This window comes from Triticum aestivum, chromosome 4A (assembly GCF_018294505.1).
Source record: "Triticum aestivum cultivar Chinese Spring chromosome 4A, IWGSC CS RefSeq v2.1, whole genome shotgun sequence".
Classification (NCBI taxonomy): Eukaryota; Viridiplantae; Streptophyta; class Magnoliopsida; order Poales; family Poaceae; genus Triticum; species Triticum aestivum.
Window position 1 is genome coordinate 557,670,185 of NC_057803.1, and position 24,230 is coordinate 557,694,414.

The window sequence follows — 24,230 nt, forward strand, 5'->3', positions numbered from 1 at the left end:
ACGACGGTAGTAAATAAGATGATCCCTCATTACAATTTCAAGAATGTGTTCTCCCCTAACTGTGCACCGTTGCTAAAGTTCGTCGTTTCGAAGCACCACGTAATGATCGGGTGTGATAGATCCTTACGTTCACATACAACGGGTGTAAGACAGTTTTACACATGCAAAACACTTAGGGTTAACTTGACGAGCCTAGCATGTGCATAGACATGGCCTCGGAACACAGAAGACCGAAAGGTCGAGCATGAGTCGTATGGTAGATACGATCAACATGAAGATGTTCACCGATGATGACTAGTCCGTCTCACGTGATGATCGGACACGGCCTAGTTGACTCAGATCATGTAATCACTTAGATGACTAGAGGGATGTCTATCTAAGTGGGAGTTCATAAGATGAACTTAATTATCCTGAACATAGTCAAAAGGTCTTTGCAAATTATGTCGTAGCTCGCGCTTCAGTTCTACTGTTTAGATATGTTCCTAGAGAAAATTTAGTTGAAAGTTGATAGTAGTAATTATGCGGACTAGGTCCGTAAACTGAGGTTGTCCTCATTGCTTCATAGAAGGCTTATGTCCTTAATGCACCGCTCAGTGTGCTGAACCTCGAACGTTGTCTATGGATGTTGCGAACATCTGACATACACATTTTGATAACTACGTGATAGTTCGGTTAAACGGTTTAGAGTTGAGGCACCAAAGACGTTTTTGAAACGTCGCGAAACATATGAGATGTTTCGAGGGCTGAAATTGGGATTTCAGGCTCGTGCCCACGTCAAGAGGTATAAGACCTCCGACGATTTTCTTAGCCTGCAAACTAAGGAGAAAAGCTCAATTGTTGAGCTTGTGCTCAGATTGTCTGAGTACAACAATCGCTTGAATCGAGTGGGAGTTGATCTTCCAGATGAAATAGTGATGGTTCTCCGAAGTCATTACCACCAAGCTGCTTGAGCTTCGTGATGAACTATAATATATCAGGGACATATATGATGATCCTTGAGATATTCGCGATGTTTGACACCACAAAAGTAGAGATCAAGAAGGAGCATCAATTGTTGATGGTTGGTGAAACCACTAGTTTCAAGAAGGGCAAGGGCAGAAGGGATACTTCATGAAACGGCAATTCAGCTGCTGCTCTAGTGAAGAAACCCAAGGTTGAACCCAAACCCGAGACTGAGTGCTTCTGTAATAAGGGGAACAGCCACTGGAGCAGAATTACCCTAGATACTTGGTAGATGAGAAGGCTGGCAAGGTCGATAGAAGTATATTGGATATACATTGTGTTAATGTGTACTTTACTAGTACTCCTAGTAGCACCAGGGTATTAGATGCTGGTTCGGTTGCTAAGTGTTAGTAACTCGAAATAAAAGCTACGGAATAAACGGAGACTAGCTAAAGGTGAGATGACGATATGTGTTGGAAGTGTTTCCAATGTTGATATGATCAAGCATCGCACGCTCCCTCTACCATCAAGATTGGTGTTTGCGTTGAGCATAGACGTGATTGGATTATGTCTATCGCAATACGGTTATTCATTTAAGGAGAATAATGGTTACTCTGTTTATTTGAATAATACCTGCAATGGTCTTGCACCTAAAATGAATGGTTTATTGAATCTCGATCGTAGTGATACACATGTTCATGCCAAAAGATATAAGATAGTAATGATAGTACCACATACTTGTGGCACTGCAATTTGAGTCATATTGGTATGAAACGCATGAAGAAGCTCCATGTTGATGGATCTTTGGACTCACTTGATTTTGAATCACTTGAGACATGCGAACCATGCCTATTGGTATATATGCATGAAGAACTCCATGCAAATGGACCGTTTGGACTCACTTGATTTTGAATCACTTGAGACATGCAAATCATACCACATGGGCAAGATGACTGAAAGCCTCGTTTTCAGTAAAATGGAACTAGAAAGCAACTTGTTGGAAGTAATACATTTTGATGTGTGCAGTCCAATGAGTGCTGAGGCATGTAGTGGATATCGTTATGTTCTTACTTCACAGATGATTTGAGTAGATGTTGAGTATATTTACTTGATGAATTACGAGTCTGAATTATTGAAAGGCTCAAGTAATTTCAGGGTGAAGTTGAAAGATCGTCGTGACAAGAGGATAAAAGATCTATGATATGATCATAGAGATGAATATCTGAATTACGAGTTTGGCACAGAATTAAGACATTGTGGAAATTGTTTCACAACTAATACAGCCTGGAACACCACAGTGTGATGATGTGTCCGAACATCATAACTGCACCCTATTGGATATGATGCATACCATGATGTCTCTCATTGAATTACCACAATAGTTTTATGGGTTAGGCATTAGAGACAACCACATTCACTTTAAATAGGGCACCACGTAATTCCGATGAGATGACACCGTATGAACTATGGTTTAGAGAAACCTAAGCTGTCATTTCTTAAAAGGTTTGGGGCTGCGACGCTTATGTGAAAAAGTTTCAGGCTGATAAGCTCGAACCCAAAGCGGATAAATGCATCTTCATAGGACACCCAAAACAGTTGGGTATACCTCCTGTCTCAGATCCGAAAGCAATAAGGGATTGTTTCTAGAATCGGGTCCTTTCTCGAGGAAAAGTTTCTCTCGAAGGAATTGAGTGGGAGGATGGTGGAGACTTGATGAGGTTATTGAACCGTTACTTCAACTAGTGTATAGCAGGGCACAAAGAGTTGTTCCTGTGGCAACTACACCAATTGAAGTGGAAGCTTATGATATTGATCATGAGACTTCGGATCAAGTCACTCCCAAACCTCGTAGGATGACAAGGATGCGTACTACTTCTGAGTGGTACGTAATCCTGTCTTGGAAGTCATGTTGCTAGACAACAATGAGCCTACAAGCTGTGGAGAAGCGATGGTGGGCCCGGATTCCGATAAATGGCTCGAGGCCATAAAATCCGAGAGAGGATCCATGTATGGAAACAAAGTGTAGACTTTGATAGAACAGCTCGATTGTCGTGAGGCTGTTGAGTATAGATGGATTTTAAAAGGAAGACGGACAATGATGGTAAATGTCACCATTAAGAAAGCTCGACTTGTCGTTAAGATATTTTCTGACAAGTTCAAGGAGTTGACTACGGTGAGACTTTCTCACTCGTAGCGATGCTAAGAGTCTGTTGGAATTATATTAGCGATTACTGCATTATTTATGAAATCTTGCAGATAGGATGTCAAAACATTGTTTCCTCGACGATTTTCTTGAGGAAAGGTTGTATGTGATACAAACAGAAGGTTTTGTCAATCCTGAAAGATGCTAATAAGTATGCAAAGCTCCAGCAATCCTTCTAAGGACTGGAGTAAGCATCTCGGAGTTGGAATGTATGCTTTGATGATGATCAAAGATTTTGATGTATACAAAGTTTATGAGAAACTTGTATTTCCAAAGAAGTGAGTGGGAGCACTATAGAATTTCTGATGAATATATGTTGTTGACATATTGTTGATCAGAAATGACGTAGAATTTCTGGAAAGCATATAGGGTTATTTGGAAAGTGTTTTTCAATGGAAAGCCTGGATCAAGCTACTTGAACATTGAGCATCAAGATCTATAAGGATAGATCAAAACGCTTAATAGTACTTTCAAATGAGCACATACCTTGACATGATCTTGAAGGTGTTCAAGATGGATCAGTCAAAGAAGGAGTTTTTGCCTGAGTTGTAAGGTATGAAGTTAAGACTTAAAGCTCGACCACGGCAGAATAGAGAGAAAAGATGAAGGTCGTCCCCTATGCTTAAGACATAGGCTCTACAGTATGCTATGCTGTGTACCGCACCTGAAATGTGCCTTGCCATGAGTCAGTCAAGGGGTACAAAAGTGATCCAAGAATGGATCACAAGACAGCGGTCAAAGTTATCCTTAGTAACTGGTGGACTAAGGAATTTTCTCGATTATGGAGGTGGTAAAAGAGTTCGTCGTAAAGGTTACGTCGATGCAAGCTTAACACCTATCCGGATAGCTCTGAGTAGAGATACCGGATACGTATAATGGAGCAACAATTTAGAATAGCTCCAAGTAGAACAGTTACTTGGAATAGCTCCAAATAGAGCGTGGTAGCTGCATCTAGGAGATGACATAAAGATTTGTAAAGCACACACGGATCTGAAAGGTTCAGACCCGTTGACTATAACCTCTCTCACAAGCATAACATGATCAGACCTAGAACTCATCGAGTGTTAATCACATGGTAAATGTGAACTAGATTATTGACTCTAGTAAACTCTTTGGATGTTGGTCACATGGCGATGTGACATGTGAGTGTTAATCACATGACGATGTGAACTAGATTATTGACTCTAGTGCAAGTGGGAGACTATTGGAAATATGCCCTAGAGGCAATAATAAATTGATTATTATTATATTTCCTTGTTCATGATAATCGTTTATTATCCATGCTATAATTGTATTGATAGGAAACTCAGATACATGTGTGGATACATAGATAACACCATGTCCCTAGTAAGCCTCTAGTTGACTAGCTCGTTGATCAATAGATGGTTACGGTTTCCTGACCATGGACATTGGATGTCATTGATAACGGGATCACATCATTAGGAGAATGATGTGATGGATAAGACCCAATCCTAAGCCTAGCACAAGATCATGTAGTTCGTATGCTAAAGCTTTTCTAATGTCAAGTATCATTTCCTTAGACCATGAGATTGTGCAACTCCCGGATACCGTAGGAGTGCTTTGGGTGTGCCAAACGTCACAATGTAACTGGGTGGCTATAAAGGTACACTACGGGTATCTCCGAAAGTGTCTGTTGGGTTGGCACGAATCAAGACTGGGATTTGTCACTCCGTGTGACGGAGAGGCATCTCTGGGCCCACTCGGTAGGACATCATCATGATGTGCACAATGTGACCAAGGAGTTGATCACGGGATGATGTGTTACGGAACGAGTAAAAGAGACTTGCCGGTAACGAGATTGAACAAGGTATCGGGATACCGACGATCGAATCTCGGGCAAGTACAATACCGCTAGACAAAGGGAATTGTATACGGGATTGATTAAGTCCTTGACATCGTGGTTCATCCAATGAGATCATCGTGGAACATGTGGGAGCCAACATGGGTATCCAGATCCCACTGTTGGTTATTGACCGGAGAGTCATCTCGGTCATGTCTGCATGTCTCCCGAACCCGTAGGGTCTACACACTTAAGGTTCGGTGACGCTAGGGTTATAGAGATATTAGTATGCGGTAACCTGAAAGTTGTTCGGAGTCCCGGATGAGATCCCTGACGTCACGAGGAGTTCCGGAATGGTCCGGAGGTAAAGAATTATATATAAGAAGTGCTATTTCGGCCATCGGGACAAGTTTCGGGGTCACCGGTATTGTACCGGGACCACCGAAAGGGTCCCGGGGGTCCACCGGGTGGGGCCACCTGCCCCGGGGGGGCACATGGGCTGTAGGGGGTGCGCCTTGGCCTATATGGGCCAAGGGCACCAGCCCCAAGAGGCCCATGCGCCAAGAGAGAGGGAAAGGGGAGAGTCCTAAAGGGGGAAGGCACCTCCGAGGTGCCTTGGGGAGGATGGACTCCTCCCCCCCTTGGCCACACCCTTCCTTGGAGGAAGGGGCAAGGCTGCGCCCTCCCCCTCTCCCTTGGCCCTATATATAGTGGGGGAAAGGGAGGGCAACGATACCTAAGCCCTGGCGCCTCCCTCTCCCTCCCATGACACATCTCCCTCCTCCCGCAGCGCTTGGCGAAGCCCTGTTGGAATCCCGCTACTTCCACCACCACGCCGTCGTGCTGTTGGATCTCCATCAACCTCTCCTTCCCCCTTGCTGGATCAAGAAGGAGGAGATGTCGCTGCTCCGTACGTGTGTTGAACACGGAGGTGCCGTCCGTTCGGCGCTAGGATCATCGGTGATTTGGATCACGACGAGTACGACTCCATCAACCCCGTTCTCTTGAACGCTTCCGCGCGCGATCTACAAGGGTATGTAGATCCACTCCTCCCTCGTTGCTAGATGACTCCATAGATTGATCTTGGTGACATGTAGGAAAATTTTGAATTATTGCTACGTTCCCCAACATGTGCCCCCCCAAGGACCAAACCGAATTGGTTTAGGGCAAGGGGGGGCGGCCCCCTCTTTCTTTCTCCTCCTCTCCCTTTCCTTCCCCCTCTCCTATTCCTACTAGGAAAAGGAGGAGTCCTACTCCTAGTGGGAGTAGGACTCCCCCTCTTGGCGCGCCTCTCCCTAGCCGGCCGCCTCCTCCCCTTGCTCCTTTATATACGGGGGCAGGGGCACCCCATAGACACAACAGTTGATCATTGATCTCTTAGCCGTGTGCGGTGCCCCCCTCCACCATAATCCACCTCGATCATATCGTAGCGGTGCTTAGGCGAAGCCCTGCGTCGGTAGCATCATCATCCCCGTCACCACGTAGTCGTGCTGATGAAACTCTCCTGTGAAGTTTTACTGGATCGGAGCTCATGGGACGTCATCGAGTTAAACGTGTGCAGTACTCGGAGGTGTCATGTGTTCGGTACTTGGACCGGTCGGATCGTGAAGACATACGACTACATCAACTACATTGTGCTAACGCTTCCGCATTCGGTCTACGAGGGTACGTAGACACACTCTCCCCTCTCGTTGCTATGCATCACCATGATCCTGTGTGTGCGTAGGAATTTTTTTGAGATTACTATGTTCCCCAACAACACCTACCACCAAAAAGGAGCTCTGTTCTCTTCCATGTCAATGCATCGAGTGAAGGACTAGTGCCAAAGTTCGAGGAAGCACTTGTTATGTATGTGACCCGACAAGCTTCTGGCAAAGACGAAATAATCAAGACCCCTATTTTAATAGACATGCATCCAGTGATCTCAAATCCAAAGTATTCAATCCAACATAAATAAACATCAAAAAGTAAGACTCAATTCTCCACAAAAAAGATAGAGGGGGAAGAACATCATATGATCCAACTTTATTGATAAAGCTCATGATACAATCAAGATCGAATCCATCAATAATATGAGAGAGAGATCAAACACATAGCTACTAGTACATACCCTCAGCCTCGAGGATGAACTACTCACACATCGCCATGAGAACGGAGGAGAAGTTGGTGTTGGTGTTGATGGTGATGACGGAGATGTCCCTGGCGGCGTCCTGACACCACTGGAGGGGAGGGGGAAGGGTGCCCCTCCTTCTTCTTCTTCCTTGGCCCTCCGGGGAGAGAGGGAGCTCTCCCCAAGATTGGATCTCTCTTCTGTCTTCTGTTTTCTAGCCTTTCATCATTTTTATAGCCGGAGTTCTATAACTCCGACTGGCTGAAACTTTGAGGGGATTTACCTCCGAAAATTAGCTTCTTGCAGCCAAAGAAGGGCTCCAACCGATCTAAGGGTTGCCCACAAATTAGGGGGCACCCTGTGGGTAGGGCTTACTACCTAGCTTGTGGGCCCCTCGAGCACCATCTTGCATTGATTCTTTCTCCCAAAATCACATATATTCCGTAAAAAAATGTCATAAATTCTCATCGTGTTTGGACCTTCCTAGATATGGATTTCTTGTGGGGAAAAAATAGGAACTAGCACTGGGCACTAGATTAATAAGTTAGTCCATAAAAATAATATAAAAGTGCACAAGAGCCATACATAATTGAAGTAAAATATAATGACTGTACACAGTATGGAAATCCTCACTACAATTTTTATAAAATAATTGATGTAAAATATAGCTTGAATACTTCACAAATTATAGATACGTTGGAGACGTATCAACACCCCAAGCTTAATTCCTGCTAGTCCTCGAGTAGGTAAATAGCAAAAGAAATAATTTATAAAGTGTGAGTGCTAGAATAGAACAAACCTTTGATCACATATGCAATGATAACTCTAATAACAAGTAGCATCATTCCATTAATTTCAACATATCACAAAGTGGTAATGAAGTATCTCGCAATCCTTCAAGACTATATTTCAAACATAATGCAATCGATGAATTAAAGATGACAACTAGGCACCCCAATTTGAAGATAACTCAGTGTGGTTCTAATCTCCGCCCTCTAATTCTCCAGCGACGATTAGCTCTGGATGGCCAGGCACCCCCATATCGTGAAGACTGTATGCTTGCAATCAAGTAGAGAGGCCATGCTTTCGGTCTTCCATTCGAGGGATCGTTCATGGGAAGTTCGTGGCATCGTTCATCTACGATACGAGGGACTCCAAGTACGATCTACACCGACTCGTCTACTTCCGCTGCACTCCGGAGTCGGTAACGATCATTGATCCAAACCTTCTATGCATCTTCATATTATTGTTGGGTGATCGTATGGCAAATTTTTTTTGTTTCCTACTACGTTTCCCAATAGAATAATAATCTGAACATATGAATATTTCACCAATAAAAATTCTATGAATAAACTACAATGAGTAACCAATACCAAAAACTATACTCGGCAAAGGATCTGAGGCAAAAGTTCGTAGATCAAAAATATGGGGTGAAGGGAGTTGATGAAGATGATGGTGCTAATGAAGGTGTTGATGGGGATGGTGATTCCAATGATGATTAGAGTGTTGGTGATGACGATGGCTTCGAATTCTAAAGGAGGTTTAGCATCAGGAGGTACCCTAGGGACCCTGTTGGAGGCTAACAGACCATCTTGGCGTGCAGGCCAAGATGGTGGTGGTGTGAGATTACATATGTTCCATGTAAACCCTAGCCCTTGCCAGATATATAAGGCAGGGCTAGGGGTAGCCTTTTTCATCTACTCTCCTAGACTAGACTCTTGGTTGCCATATTCATCATCACTAACCCCCTCGCATGAGATATTCCACCATTAATAAATACAACACGTGGGATGTATGGTATTACTTCACCATGGAGGCCCGAATCTGGGTAAATTCCCCGAGCGACCTCCAATCTATGACTTCCAGCTACGCAAGGCACCCTATTGAGGGTACAAAAATATGCACCATCACTAATACATGAAATCTCTCATTCATCGCAAAGCAATTCATCGGTGCAATCGCCCACAACGTTAAAATGTGGGCCGACCCATTAAAGCGTCAAGCGTTTGCAACCAAGTGTGCAGAAGGTTCTACAAGTTTTTCTCAAAGCTTCTCATCCATGCTGGTTTTCTCGTTGTTTTTTTCTACCTTCCTTTGTTATGGTTTTCTGTTGTTTTTGGATTATTATTTTGGTTCCTAATTTGTTTCTGGTGTTGTTCATTTTCGAGTTCAAATATGTTTTTTCTCTTTCTTCTTTTCATTTTTAAATACATGCCTTTTAAATTTGTGTACACCTTTTTAAATGCACGAGCATTTTCTGAAGTCCCAGACAACTTTTAAAATTCATGATCAATTTTTGAATTCAAGTATATTTTTATAATTCATGATTGTTTTGAATTCACAAACATTTTTCAAACACATGATCATGTTTTTCAAATTCATGAACATTTTTTCGAATTTGCAAATATTTTTGCATTCATGAACTTTTTATAAATCTGCAAACATTTTTCAAATCCACAAACATTTTTTGAATTCCCCAAAAATTATTGGATTCGTGATTTTTCCGAATGCATGATTATTTTTCAAATGAGCAATTTAAAAAATCATGAAATTTCATAAATTCATCGACATTTTTTCATAATCCTGAATATTTTCGAATTGAAATTAGACTGGCTAAAAAAATAAAATAGGTTTGTGCTTGTTAACTAAGCACATGCGATCAGTCTGTCGCAATGCCAGACCCATTTAGAGGTGCGTTGTGGGCGAGCGGTCTCGTTATAGCTTACAAGAGCGATATATATAGTAGGGGGCTCCCATTGGACGCTCATTCTATCCAAATAACAACAGTGTGACGTACAGGGGGTCACACGCCTGGGCCGGCCCATTGCGTGGCAAGCGCGCGACGTTGTAGCTCGCGTAATTTTTTTATATATCTTGTAGCTCGCGTACTTTTTTTGATATCTTGCAGCATGTGTACGTTCCCAAACTTTAGCTTGTGGTTTAGATATTTGCGGTTTGCGGAAAAGTGAAGTGAACATTATTTGGGAATGAGAACTTTTTAAATTTGTGAATATTTTCTTAAAAATGGCTACATCTTTTGAAAGTATAAACATTTCTTTGAAATTTTTGGTAACTTAAATAATTTTTTAGATGGTATTTTCTTTTAAAACTCCCGCACTTTACTAGAATTTTAGAACATTTCTTGAAAACAGGTAACAACTTTCAACATTTTATCATTTCCTTAAAACATGAACAATGTTTTGAAATTCTGAACATTTTTTAGAATGTGAACAATTTTGAAATTATGAATATTTTTAATTTCATTTTTAAAACGAGAACATTTTGGGGGAAACCTGAACAAAATGAACAAAATACTGGAAATCCGAGTATTCTTTGAAAATGGAACATTTTTAAAAAAAATTACAAATACATAAAAAATAAAAAGGAGAAGAAAAGGAAAAAAGAAACAGAGAAACAAAAAACAAAAAACAAATGATAAAAGACCACAAAAAAGACCAAGGGAAAAAACCGATTCAAATGGAGCCGTCATACAAGAATGTCAAATTGGACTGACTCAGCTCGGTCACTCTGCGAGCTTCAACATCATTTGATCTTATATAGGGTTTTCTGTATAGCAGCCCTATTTTTCGAAATCATCTATATCTATATCTATATCAATAAAAAAAATCCAATGGGCATATCCAATTAATCTCGGCCATCAAATCATGTCAATTCAACGACCTAGACTACTTCAATGTCGAGCGCTCAACGCGTCTAACGTGCAATTAATTTCATGCAAAATGTAATGCTAATCACATAATAACACGCAGATAATATCTTACTTAATATCCGCATGCACTTAATATACTTCTAAATTAACATGCATTGCACATACACATTGACTAGTTAATTAAGGGGTATCCCTCCGACTTTTTTTTGAGGGGTTCTCTGATTTTCTAAAGAGAAGGAACCTAAACTACAGGCTCAAACTATGTGGATCAGATCCAACCAACGTGTGAAAGAACTTACCAGTACTAGTGGAATGCCCGTGCGTTGCAACGGGCAAAAGCCGAATGTCCATGTATTGCCACATAATAATAGAAAACATAGAAACATTGATCAAATTATTATTTTAATTCGGAAATACTCCATCATACATCGACAAATAAAGACTCTCTTCCACTTGTTTTCTTCTCGGTAGTCATTGTGTCTCCTTAACCAACCAAATCGTTCGCTAACTGGATATATGTCATCAACGATTAAGTAGTATTAATATTACTCAACTTCACGCATCCATGGGTGCCACTATTATAAGGTACACAAAGCTCGAAAAAGCATAGCAGAGACCGAGCTCCACATAGCTCGTTATTTCTTTTCAGCGAAAATACTATTTTCACACATTGAAAAAATCTGAAAAAAGTATATACATAGATATTTATTTGTAGTATACATGTATAAAATTTCATGAACATAATGTTAACATGTAGTGTATACAAAAAAGATAAATACACAGATTAAAATGGGCTTTATCTTTGTCGTTTTTAGGCCAGATATTTATCTTTTTTGTGTAGCATGCAAATAATCGAATTACCTGATGAAACTTTTTTGTAACTTGACGAACAGTCATATGTATTTGTATAAAAAGATTTGATATTTTTTAAAACTTTTAAGTATATTCTGATTTTTTTTTGATAAAACGGGCTCCATGAAGCCCGGCCTCTGCGACGCCTCACTCACACAAAGCTTGACAATTCCTCAGACTTATAGTGCGCCTCTTAATTTCAGCAATAATAGCAAAAGAAGATATATCCAATTTTGTGAGATTGTTCTTCATCGATAGCATGGATGTTTCATTCTCCATAGCAATAATCAGCCTGACAATGACACTACAAATGGTTCAAGTCCGTGTCAAATATTAAGCCGAAGCTATTAACTGCGACAATTTTTGAACCAACAACACATCACCCTTGGTAAGTATATAGTGCACCATGGCTTGTACCGCACCTGAATTCGGCTTGTACATACAAATATTTTTTTTAAACTAAGAAAAAGTCTACAAATGGGCACAACATGAACCGATAATTTTCACAAAAATCAAGTACCTTTTGAATCTCAACTAATGTCAATTACCTTTTGAATATCAACAGATGTGCACTAAGTGGATATCTCTATCCATGTAGAACCTATTTAATCGCGCGTAGTGGCTTGCTTGAATGCAACACCTATCTACCTGCGTGAGATAGGCTGCAGGAAATGCATTGATTGTTTCAGGCTTAATAATTTACAACAAAGCAATATAATAGGTCCACGGTTGGACAGAAACAGGCATCTACCTGAGTAGAAAATATTGCTACTAAAGCGAGTTAGTACTTATAGCACTATAATATGAGGAAAACTACAACACCAAAGTCGGTTTTACTACAAACAGATAGGGGAGATACATATATAAAAAACATGTATACATTTCTTTCTTAATCAAAACAAATTATACACTTATGTATATGGAAAGAGAAACCAGATTTGTCAATATGATGTTGGACTGTCACTACTTGCAAAACCGGGCTTTCTTCTCTCTAGTATTTTCTTCCTTAAAAGATGATAAAGTAACTCATGTCTGCCAAAATACAAACATGTGGATCAATAGATAATTTCTTCCTGAAAAGATGTTAAACTCAGAACCTTTACTGGATGGTTGGTGTACAGGGCAGCACGACAGCACCGGGGAGTGCGCTGGGAGCGGACGGTCGATCTGGCTCTTCATTGAGTCGTGCTACAGTCCTCTCATCCAAATAAGTACATGTTCTTGCAGGACAAGAGATTTAATTGATAGCTAACAAGTACCCGATGCTTGCAATTAGCCTGATTTACGGGTCTGATTTTATTAAAATTGGTCGGTAGGTCCAGCTCCTCATATTGATGGCCATCAAGATGCGCTTTGTGCTGGCATATGGTCTCCTCCAGCCTCTCCAACCTCTGTATCACGACGCATCATTGTTCAGTTCACAGTAAACAAGTTTGTTTAGGTTAGAACATATGCAACAATGCAAAACATATGTTGGTGTGTGGCCATGCATGGCTAGAGTTACCGTACATACCTTTCATAATGTTCCTCTGTAGCTGAATGTTTGCCATGCTTCTTATATCCACCACCATGTCCATGTCCTCGTTCGGCCCAAGCAGGTCATTTTGCTAGGTTCAGAAGGAGTGAAAACAAGAGATGGCTTCAGTATTAGTCAAATAGGTTCAGAATTCACAAACTGCTTTCAAAAAAATATACAGACCGACCATTGAAACTTGGCACACAGAAACTACAAAGAGAAGCTTCATTGGCAAGTGCCCCGGAGCCCCTCATCTCTTCCCTGATGTGGAGGCTCGCCCGCCATCTTCCTTGAAAACTGGAGGTCCGGCCACATCCGACACTCCTCAGCATGGCATCCTTCTGCTGGTGCATGGCTTGAACCCACAAAATGTTACTACTTACCAAGTTACCCCCAATGCTAAACCTAACGTTAGTGTATATTACTTCTAATCATTTTTATCACACCCTTATGCATCATTAAAACCAAAAGAACATCAACTAAAAAATAGAATCAGTGAACATGTACTTGTGAAAGAGAAAAAAAGCAAGATGAAACCAATATACAGTTTTTGAAGCCTTCCCAAGCCAACCAAGGCCATGCTAACGTTGGTTGTTCCGTCTGCATCGTCATGGAAGTCGCATAGCCATCCTGCATTGCTACCCAGCCCAATGCCTGGAACACACACAGGCCATCGTCGTGATCCTCCCAGCAGCTGGCACGTGATCTCCACACCAACCATAACCTCCGTCGTCTCCACTCCACCACATCTTGCGCCTGGTCTCTCGCCAACCAAGTTAACTTCTTGACGGTCTCATCCCCTTCCAAGCGAGGGCCAGCACGCCCTTGCAAGCATCCGCACTGGAGTGTCCGACCATCATGCGTTTCATTGGATCGAGCCCCTGGCAACCACCAGTATCGTGACTTCAGGGAGAGATAGGAGACGATGGTGCGGCGCCGGATCGGGAAGAGATGGGAAACGGGGCGGCGGTGCCGGGAGAGCTCCATGAACGGGATATGAGCCCACCCTCGCCGCAGCCACCATGGACTGTCCTCGGATACGCCAACCCCGGCGCTGGGGGTGGCCCCTCCCCGTCGCTGATGTCGCCGCCCAGCCGTCCGCCCCTAGCCCGGATTCCCGTCCTCGCACTCCTGAACATTGTCTCGATAACCGCACTGCTCCAGCATGGTCTCGAGCGTCCTCTGCCGTAGCTGCAACTCCAGGGCCTCTGAGGCCGCCCTTCGCCTATTCGCCGACGACATGGAGGCCGCAGGCTCCATCGAGAACCCTAGGCGCACGCGATGGGTGGCGGCCGACCGGCTTCGCTTCGCGGCTGGGGAGGAAGAGGGACATAGGTTCGTAGGTTTCAGTCACGCTGGTTTTTCTTGCTTGTTTCTTTTGTGTGTGCAGAATCGTGGGGAATCCTCGGGGATTGTGCGATCGAGGTTTGGAAGTAGGAAGCGAAGATACCACCTACCAACTGAGTAGAGATCAGAAAAGGTAAGAATCAACGTGTTAGGAAAGTTAGGATTTGAATTGATTTCCATAAAAATAGGTTTTATTGTTTATAACGTGATATCAATACCTGCCCGTTTGTGACATGCCTACCAACTGAGTAGAGATTAGAAAAGGTAAGAATCAATGTGTTAGGAAATTAGGATTTGAATTGATTTCCATGAAAATGGGTTTTATTGTTTGTAACGTGATATCAATACCTGCTCGTTTGTGACATGCATGGTTAGGAAAGTTTGCAAATGTTAAGAAAGTTTTTAATGAGAGAGTGAAAAAAATTACCGTGAGGATATAATAATGAAAGGTGAGACAAAAATAAACCAGATGAAAAAAACGACGAAAAAAAATCTACGAAGGTTAACCTACGAAAAAAACCAAACGAAAATGGTGGGACGAAAATTGACCGGCGGAGACTATCAACTGCTCCATTAGAAGTAGAGACTTGGGCCCTTATCGCTTTCAGAGCCGAACCTAGAATATGTGCCCTCTAAAATGGAACCGGATTCCGTATGGCGTTCACCATGATCCAGTGCTGCACGTTCAGTCGGGCCGCCATGGCCGTTCTTTTCCTTTGTTGCGAAGGCACGGCACGGCATGGCGCACGAGGGGCAGTCGCACGCGGAGATCCCAGATATACCACATGTCTGCTGGCGTACTGTATCTCGATCAGCTGCACCGCACCGCACTCCTCGCTTTCCCCTTTCCCCCGATCCTTACAAAAAGTAAACGCGCCAGCCGCCAGGCCCAGAGAACCTTCGCCCCATCGCCACTACCTCCGATTGATTCTCCCCCGCCACCGCCCGCCGCCCACCGCACCGCATCATTCCTCCTCATCCGTCGCCAATCCGCATAAGGCAGAGCTCCAGCCCGTTTCATTGCAGAACCAGACTAAACTCATCGCGTGCCATGGCGTCGATGCAGGCTCCCGCGCCGGCGCCGGCGGGGTACCCGACGCACGGCGGCCAGGCCGCGCGCCCGCAGTCCACGGCCGTCGCCGTCACGGCGGCCAGCAACGGCGCCGGCAACCCCTACGTGCAAGTCACCCCGGCCAGCGCGTCCCCGTCCACCTGCCAGTGTGCGTAACCGTCCTACACCCCTCGTCTCGTTCGATTCCTCAATACTGCTCTGTACTCTCGTGTGTCCGTCGATCCTGACGTCGGCGTGCTCTGGCGCCGCCTTGCAAGTGCAGCCATCATGAAGGCGCTGGGGCGGTACGGGAAGCTGCTGGAGGACGGCACCCGCAAGGCCGCCGACACCACCGGCAACATCTGGAACCACCGTGAGTATTACTCATCCCTGCTTCGGATCATGATGCACGCGCACTGACACCGCACGTTTTGCCCTGGCGCAGTCCGGACGGCGCCGAACATGGCGGACGCGGCGGTGGCGCGGCTGGCGCAGGGGACCAAGGTGTACGCGGAGGGCGGGCACGAGCGGGTGTTCCACCAGGTGTTCGGCGGCGTGCCGGGGGAGCAGCTCCGCAAGGCCTACGCCTGCTACCTCTCCACCTCCTCCGGCCCCGTCATCGGCACGCTCTACCTCTCCACCGCCCGCCTCGCCTTCTGCAGCGACTCGCCCGTCTCCTACCACGCCCCCTCCCCCACCCAGCCGCCCGAGCCCATGTACTACAAGGCAAGCATCCTCCCTTCTCTCATCAGCTTCAGTTCACTTGGCACTCTCAACAATCTCTCTCATTCACCGGCTGCGCTGCAGGTGGTGCTTCCGCTGAACCAGGTGAGGACGGTGAGCCCGTCGGCCAGCATGTGGAGGCCGTCGGAGCGGTACATCCAGGTGGCCACCACCGACAGCCACGAGTTCTGGTTCATGGGCTTCGTCTCCTACGACAAGGCGCTCAAGCACCTCTCCGACGCCCTGCAGCGCCGTCCCTGACCGATCTCCCGCCGTCTGCACCATCGCCGCTGCTATAAGCTCCGGTTCTCCGGCAGTGGCACTGTCCTGTCAGTGACTGATCAGTGTTTGTACTCTTCTTTCCTGTACCGCAACTCGCCCCATCAGCAGTTCTTGCTCTGGAATAATTATAAGACACCAATAAAGCTCCGTTGCCTGCCGTCGGTACGTATCACCAACCACTTCGCACCGAGAAAGTGTTACCAGCTATTTCATACTCGAATTCGTTGCCGGCTCCCTCCAATCCATATTAATGGTCGCAAATTTAGCGCAACTTTTAGTATGGATCGGAGGGAGCAGTAGGTTTCTCACACCAGCCTTCTGCTCTGGGATTACAGAGTATGTAACCCTGAACCTCGCATACAATTACAATCTGCAGCTTGTACAGTACCATGGCAGTATTACAGTACACTTGGTACAAACATAATAGCAGAAGCTAGTCAAGTGCCTCACAATTTACAACAACGTTACATAGCAAAACTGTTGTCGTCGGCGACGAACTTGCAGTCGATCCATCTTAGTCTGTATAGAGTTCATCATGCATGGCATGGAGATATGGCGGACGACGTGAATGAACTCGCGGCAAGCACGGCGAAGTGGTGGTGCGCGCGGTATGTGTTGTGTGTGGAACTATATGGGTATAATTGACGGGTGGATCAATGGAGCGGCGCGGGCGTCCGCGGGTGCAGGCGGTCGTCGAGGTCGGAGGAGTCGACGCGGTTCTTGAGCGCGGCGAGGCGGCCCCGGACGCTGAGGTCGATGGTGTGCGAGTCGTCGAGGCCGTAGCAGACGACGAAGCCGGCGATGAGCGACGGCTCCACCACGTTCTCGATGGCGAGGTTGACGAAGCCGGTGATCCGGCGCATCTTGCGCGCGATGAGCTCGGTCTGGCGCGCGTCGAGCGCCACGGCGGAGGACACCACCACGCGCAGCGCGTGCAGCGGGGGCGCGGCGGCGGCCACGCCCGCGCCCTCGCCGCCCTCCTCCGCGATGGACGTCATGCTTTCCCTGTCCAGCAGCGAGCGCAGGAAGTTGAGCGTCACCGGCTGGAACGGCGGCACCACGGCCCCCTTCTGCTGCTCCGCCGCGCTCTGGAGGGCGGCCTCGTCCGCGTGCCCGGCGCCGACGTAGCTACTGCTGCTGGCCCGAAGCAGCGTCTGCGCCTGCCGCCTTGGGGCGCGGTGGGCGGTGCTGGGGCCGACGTCGAAGCGCAGCGACGCCGGCATGCCGTCCTTGGCGGCGGCGCCGGCCGGGAAGGCCACCGCGTGGGCGCCGCCGGGGCCGATGGGCTGGTTCAAGATGTTCATTGCCGCGGCTGGGTGGGTGGCTACTGCCTACTGGGGGTCGGTCGGGCGACGAGAGAAGCCAACAAGAATCGGGGTTTTGAAGCGGGGAGTGCCGGGCGCGATGCCGGAGCAGGGGGCTGCGGTGGTGATACTGATACTGATACTGATACTGATACTGATAGGAGCTAGCTGCTGCTGGTGGCCACAGCTGGGAGGAGATAAGGTGAGGCCGAGGTAGGGGAGGGAGGGCGAGGGAGGGAATTCGGCGTGAACACGATGCGGCCCCGGCAGCCGCACACGCCCCATCCGGAGGAATCCGCGCCCAATCCCGTGTGCGCTGGTCATGTGGCCCCCGCGTCCTCGCGCGCGCCCGTCACGTTTTTCTCGGCGCGGCGCGATTATTCACTATATTTTTTGTGGCTTACCACATGCCGTGCTGCTGGCGACGGCTCAGAGCCGTTGCTGGACCGCCGTGCTGTGCTTCTCTCTCTTTGGAAGACAAAAAGGCTTTTTACCGTGGCTGCCGTGCCGCGGCGAGCAAAGCGCCACTCCACCGGTGGCAGAACCGAACCCAGCGATTTCATGCGTGTCCTACAGACATTTCGCGTCGTGTGTGCTGTTTCACACAACAACTCCCAGACATGACACATGCGTTGTGCATTTGTGCTAGCAGTGCTGCCTTTGCTGTGCTTGAGCTGTGATGAACTGACAGGAGAAAAAAAACAAAACTATGGTGAGTTGGTGAGCAAGATCAAGTGAATGTCATGTGCTGCTTGGCCTTTTTCGGCGATGCACGCCTGCTGTGCCGCCACGGATCCAAGCGGACGGACGGCTCTGGGATCGTCGGGGTGCCTAGATACTGGTCTCCACAAAACCAGAGCTAGGGCTGGCTGGACTACTTGCTGTAAATTAACCTGCCGAACAACATTAGCTGCACTCCCCCATGTGGTGCTAAACCCGCAGTAAACATCACACGGAAGTTGATTTGAAATTTCCGCAAAAAAAAAAACCCAGTTGTACAACTGTTACCTCATCGGCAGCACTTGTAGCAACACTAACCGTGATCCGTTCAATCATAAGCAGGACCAACATGGTGATCGATCGCCAAAGACCATCCCATATAGTCTTTGTTCAACACCTGACTGGCTGATTCTATGTGTTAAATAAGTGAAGATGCAAGTCGAGAAAAAAGAAGTGAAGATGCAGGTTACACTTTACAGCATTTGAGCATACATGAGATAAAAGTTGAGGTTCGTGATGGCCACTATCAGTTCTCTACTTGTAAAATTCAGACACAGAAAATAGTACTAAAAATTCAGGCATAGAACTGACATATGATCTTCATATTAATCAGATACTACTTTCTAGGTGCAATCATCTTATATCCTACCAACAGTTTGCACCTCTTGGCAGAGGGACTCTGGATTTATTGACCATTTTGTGGACAAGGAGGTTGTTAGATTTCAAAGAAGTAGGAAATACACATAAGATTGTGCATAATGAATACTGAATCTATTTTTACCTCGCGTCTTTCTTGATTTTTTTTTACTTTGATAGGACAGCACAAATCTTACATGATGATTTTCCAAAACGAAAGCAGACCAACAAGGACAAACTGCGGCCCATCAGAGCACTTGCGGTAACCTGTAAGAACATTACTTCACTTCCTCATATGGTATTAAACTCGCACTGACCATTGACACCTAATTAAGTTGTAGCACCCCCTCAACAAATGTGAGTTGGAATTAATTGACAACAACAGCATTGGTAGTCTCAAAAAAATAAAACAGCAGTATTGGTAGCAACACTATCAACGCCATCCCTTCAAGCAGATTAAGTAGGAAAACATCGTGATCCCTTAAGGAGAACTTCCCATATCATTCGTGTTCAACAACTAATTCTATGTGTTTCATTGGTAGTCAAATACTGCATTATATTTTCATTCTATCTGTATACCAGGATACAGGGTTACCTTTGCTTCCTTAACAGGAATCTGCAAGGAAATAAGTGAAGATGCTGCGTCTGCATTCAATAAATGAGATAAAAGTTGAGACCCTTGATAGCCAATATCCATTCTTGTAATATTACAGATACAGAACTGACAAATGATCTTCATATTAAGCAGATACCTCTTTCTAAGGTGCAATCATCTAAGGAAACTTAGTTGGTGCTAATCAATCATCCACAAATTACCTCCGTTCCTTAAAAAAACAGTGAGAATAATAAAGCAGCAATTCTACAAACAAATGTGGATACTCAACTTCAGCAAGTCAGTTCAGTTGTTAAATATACGTATGGCGCAATCAAAAGAAATAACGGGATCAGACTAAATCCACTTCAGAGAGGTAAGTTCATTGAATCTTGGCTCACCTCTGTTCTTCCTGTTGTCTATGCTTCTGCCCCACCAGCAAACTGTGGCATGGAGGACACATAGCAATGGCTTGGTACAAGCACCACATTAAGACTATATAACAAATCCTTGTAATAATATCCTTGTGACTAGTTTCTGCAGATGTAATAAACAGTTATTCAAAATGAATTGGATCATCAAAGAAGAAAAGCAGAAAATGATGATACGAAGCCAAGCCACAAACAAACCCTGCTTGCCTATCTTGTGCCAAGCCAGGTGGGTGTGGTACAGTGATCATGCACTTCTGTTCTGAATTTAACACCACAGGGCACTTCGGACCCAGTAGCAAACACAACAGATCTGCAGGCTGCTGCAACAGCAACAGATCCATGCACCGAATCTCTCTGGATGCACCAAATCCCATCTTATGCATAGAATCAGCAGTTTTTCAGGGCTGCAAATTAACTGAACGTGTACTATTCATCGTTAGCTAAATCCTGACGATACAGAGACATTCGGACGAAATCAAGGAACGAATTACTAGAATACAAAATCGAAACAACAGACGCAAATGAGATAAAATTTCAGATTCTTGATAGACAATATCTGTTCTTACTAGATTACAGAAAAATAACTAAAAATTCAGATACACAACTGCCAAAAGATCTTCATAGTAAGCAGATACTCCCTCCGTCCCAAAATGTAAAACCATTTTTGACACTATACATTTTGGGACGGAGGGAGTAATTTCTAAGGATTTTAGTTGGTGCTATTCGATCAGGCTTCCTTGTGAGCTGATGATATTTAAGTGCACACTGCATTCCTTGTTGGGGATTAATTCCATACAGATTAACTGAACAGATATACGGTTTACTACTATTCGTCATCGGCTAAATCCTGACGATACAGAGACATCCGGGCACAAAATTAACAAACGAAGTAGTAGAATACAATATGGGAAGACAGCACAAATCATAGACAGCATGATCTTCCAAAAGAAAGCAGATCAACCAGGACAACTTTCTGTTAACTGTAAGAACATTAGCTTCTCACTTCCCCATGTAATACTACATCGACACCGAAACCAAGTTGTATTTAATTGACAGCTGTTGCCTCAACAGATGCATTGGTAGCAACACTATCAATGTCATCCTTTCAACCATATGTACGAACACATCGTGATCACCAAAGAGAACTTCCCATATAATCAGTTGTTGATCACCAAAGAGAACTTCCCATATAATCACCATATAATCAGTTGTTGGCCGTATATATTCTTACTCGTAATATTACTGAAAACAGGACTAAAAATTCAGATACCGAAGTGACAAATGAACTGAGAATAAGAAAGCAGCCATTCTCCCCACAAAATAAATAAAAATAAAGCAGCCTACAAAGAAATCTGGATAGTATACGGATATCAACAAAACGAAATATTGGTACTGGACTGAATCGCATCTCTGTTGGCCCTGTTGTCTCTGCTTCTGCCCCAGCAGCAAGCTATGACATGGAGGACACGTAGCCATGGTTTAGTACAAGAACCACATTAACAAGTTCTATAATAATATCGTTGGGACTCCTTTCCGCAATTGAATCATCAAATGAGAAAAGATGAAAATGGTGATAGGAAGCCACAAATAAACCCTGCTTGCCTATCTTGTGTACAGTGATCAGGGCGCTCAGGCCCCAACTGCAAGCACAATAAATCTGCAGACTACTGCAACAGCAACAAATCCATGCACCAAAGCTCATCTCATGCACAGAATCAATCAGCAGATTTTTCAGGGTTGCAAATTAACTGAACAGATATACGGTGTACTATTCATCATCAGCTAAATCCTGACGATACAGAGACAATTCGGGGGGAGCAGAAATCAACGAATGAAGCAGTAGAATACGAAATCGAAACAGCATATTAGACACAAATGCAGGTGTCCAGATGATCATCGTCACAAACTCCGGTGTGGTGTGGCTGCTCAGGACCTCCTGAGGCTGGTGGCGATGGGGACGATGACGATGAGGATGAGGAGCAGCAGCAGGATGATGCCGATGCAGAGGCACTTGCGGCTGCCGCGCTGGTGCTCGCGGGCCTTGCCGAGCTCCTTGTTGCCGGAGTGGACGTAGTCCCTGGCGTTGCTCACGTGGTGCTCGATGTTCTGAAGCTTGTCCCCCTGCGACTGTACGACGACGGCCATGTCAAGGAACACCTGGTGGAGCTCGAGGAGGCTGCGCTCCACCTCCCTGGCGGCGTCGTGGCGGTCCTGGATCTCGTTGAGCGCGGCGAGCACGGCGCCCTTGCCGTGCTCGGCGACGGCGGCGCTCATGATCTCCTCGCCGCGGCCCTCGGAGATGATGCGCTCGATGACCTCGTCCTCGGGGACCTCCCCGGTGAGCGTGTAGTAGCGGCGCTCGACGGTGTCCTTGTACTCGGACATCATCCGCTGGCGCAGCGCCTGGAAGTCGAGCATGATGTCCTTGAGCTTCTTCCGGAGGCCCGCGGTGACGGAGGTGCGGGTGCGGTCGAGGGTGGTGCCCTCCTGGCAGCCCGCGGAGAGCCTGCGCTGCGCGGCGTTGGCGAGGTCCATGTCCGCGAGCGCGCGCTGGATCCCGCGCGCGCGGCCGAGCACGGCGACGATGTCGGCGTTGACGCGGACGCGCATGGCGCGCAGCGCGTCGGGCTGGTGCAGCGACTTGCCCTCCTCGTTGGCGGCGTGCAGGCGGGCGAGCGCGTCGCGGATGGCCGCCATCTCCTCGCGGACCGCCTCCGCCTCCCTGAAGAAGCCCTTGAGGCGCTCGTCGGTGGCGCCGCCGCCGCCGGCCTGGGTGAGCTCGGTCCCGGTCTCGTCGCCGCCCGCCTCGAGGTCCTTCATGGCCGCCTTCTTCAGGTCGACGTAGCTCATGAAGGACTTGGTCATGAGGTCGTTCATGGCGCCGGCCTCCTCCTCCTCTCCCTCTCGCTGCTCGCGCGGCGGTTGTCGGTCTCTAGGGTTTGGGCCGTGGCCGGGGACGAAGATGTGCGCGTCGGTTTGGGGGGAGAGAGATGGGGGATTTGGGGGTGTGGGGAGAAGGGCGAGAGGGGAGGAGGGTTTTAATGGTCGAAACGGTCAACGTGGAGCGGGCGGTGGGGGGAATAGAGCCGTTGGTGAGGGGGGGTGGAGACGGCATCCCGCAACGGCTATGTGAGTCCAGATTTCTTCGTTATCTTTATTTTTATTAGGCATGATATTGATTTCCGAGCAACGGAAGCTGTGGTGGGAGAAGATGCGCAACGGATCGATGCATGGTGCCACGGCAACGGTGGCTTTTGAGCATCGGATTCTGAACACGAGACGGCGGGACCTCGAAGACCCGTGCCACGTGAGCTTCGTCACCTTCGCAACGCGATGATTTGGAACCAAGACTAACAAAAATACCAAGCGGTCTGCTTGGTAAGGCCAACTCCAACGCGTTGATTCAAACGGAAGCGGATTTTTTAGTTTATCTTTTGAATTATCATTCACAATAAAATGTCAAATGAATCGAATTGCACATTATTAAACAAACAGATGAAAATCATATAGTTTACAAACCAAATAAATTTAAAATTGTAGCAAATAGTTTAGCGTGCAATGTCGGCCATCAAATTAATTTCATGCCAAATATAAAAAGACCCAAAGTGGCAGATCCAGTTAATCTTGGCCATCAAATGATGTCAATCCAACGACTTAGACTGCTTCAATGTCGAGCACTCAACGCGTTTAGCGTGTAGTTAATTTTATGCCAAATATAGTGCTAATCACATAATAACACATAAATGATATCCTACTTAATATCCGCATGTACTTAATATACTTTCAAATTAACGTGCATTGCATGTTTTTTGAACACAATATAGACGCAACGCACATATACAGAGGCGCCCATTCAAAATAACGTGCATTGCACGTACACTTTGACTAGTTGGAAGAAAAGGTGTAGCCATCTTGGTCAACCAAATTATTTTAAAGTTGAATGTGAGTTGTCCAATCACACATTTTGACATGATCGGTGATCCTTTGGAGTGATGAGTCCTTACCTCACTACACAGCGGTGGGCGTGGACGAGCCTCAGCCGGGCCGGGC

General features: G+C 46.0%; 3 protein-coding genes across 3 annotated transcripts; 1 reads left to right on the forward strand and 2 right to left on the reverse strand.

The window, feature by feature from the left end:
- The first annotated feature begins 15,191 nt into the window (after nt 1-15,191).
- On the forward strand, nt 15,192-16,673 carry LOC123086946 (GEM-like protein 1). Its single transcript, XM_044508813.1, has 4 exons — nt 15,192-15,661; nt 15,776-15,865; nt 15,938-16,218; nt 16,300-16,673. The coding sequence occupies exons 1-4, from the start codon at nt 15,493-15,495 to the stop codon at nt 16,474-16,476; spliced, it is 717 nt and encodes a 238-aa protein (XP_044364748.1). The 5' UTR covers nt 15,192-15,492; the 3' UTR covers nt 16,477-16,673.
- A 143-nt stretch (nt 16,674-16,816) lies between these two features.
- LOC123086947 (ATP synthase delta chain, chloroplastic) lies at nt 16,817-18,067 on the reverse strand. Its single transcript, XM_044508814.1, has one exon. The coding sequence runs from the start codon at nt 17,799-17,801 to the stop codon at nt 17,151-17,153; it is 651 nt and encodes a 216-aa protein (XP_044364749.1). The 5' UTR covers nt 17,802-18,067; the 3' UTR covers nt 16,817-17,150.
- Nucleotides 18,068-21,917: 3,850 nt separating this feature from the next.
- On the reverse strand, nt 21,918-23,199 carry LOC123086944 (syntaxin-related protein KNOLLE). The gene has a single exon (XM_044508811.1). The coding sequence runs from the start codon at nt 23,055-23,057 to the stop codon at nt 22,107-22,109; it is 951 nt and encodes a 316-aa protein (XP_044364746.1). The 5' UTR covers nt 23,058-23,199; the 3' UTR covers nt 21,918-22,106.
- Nucleotides 23,200-24,230: the final 1,031 nt, after the last annotated feature.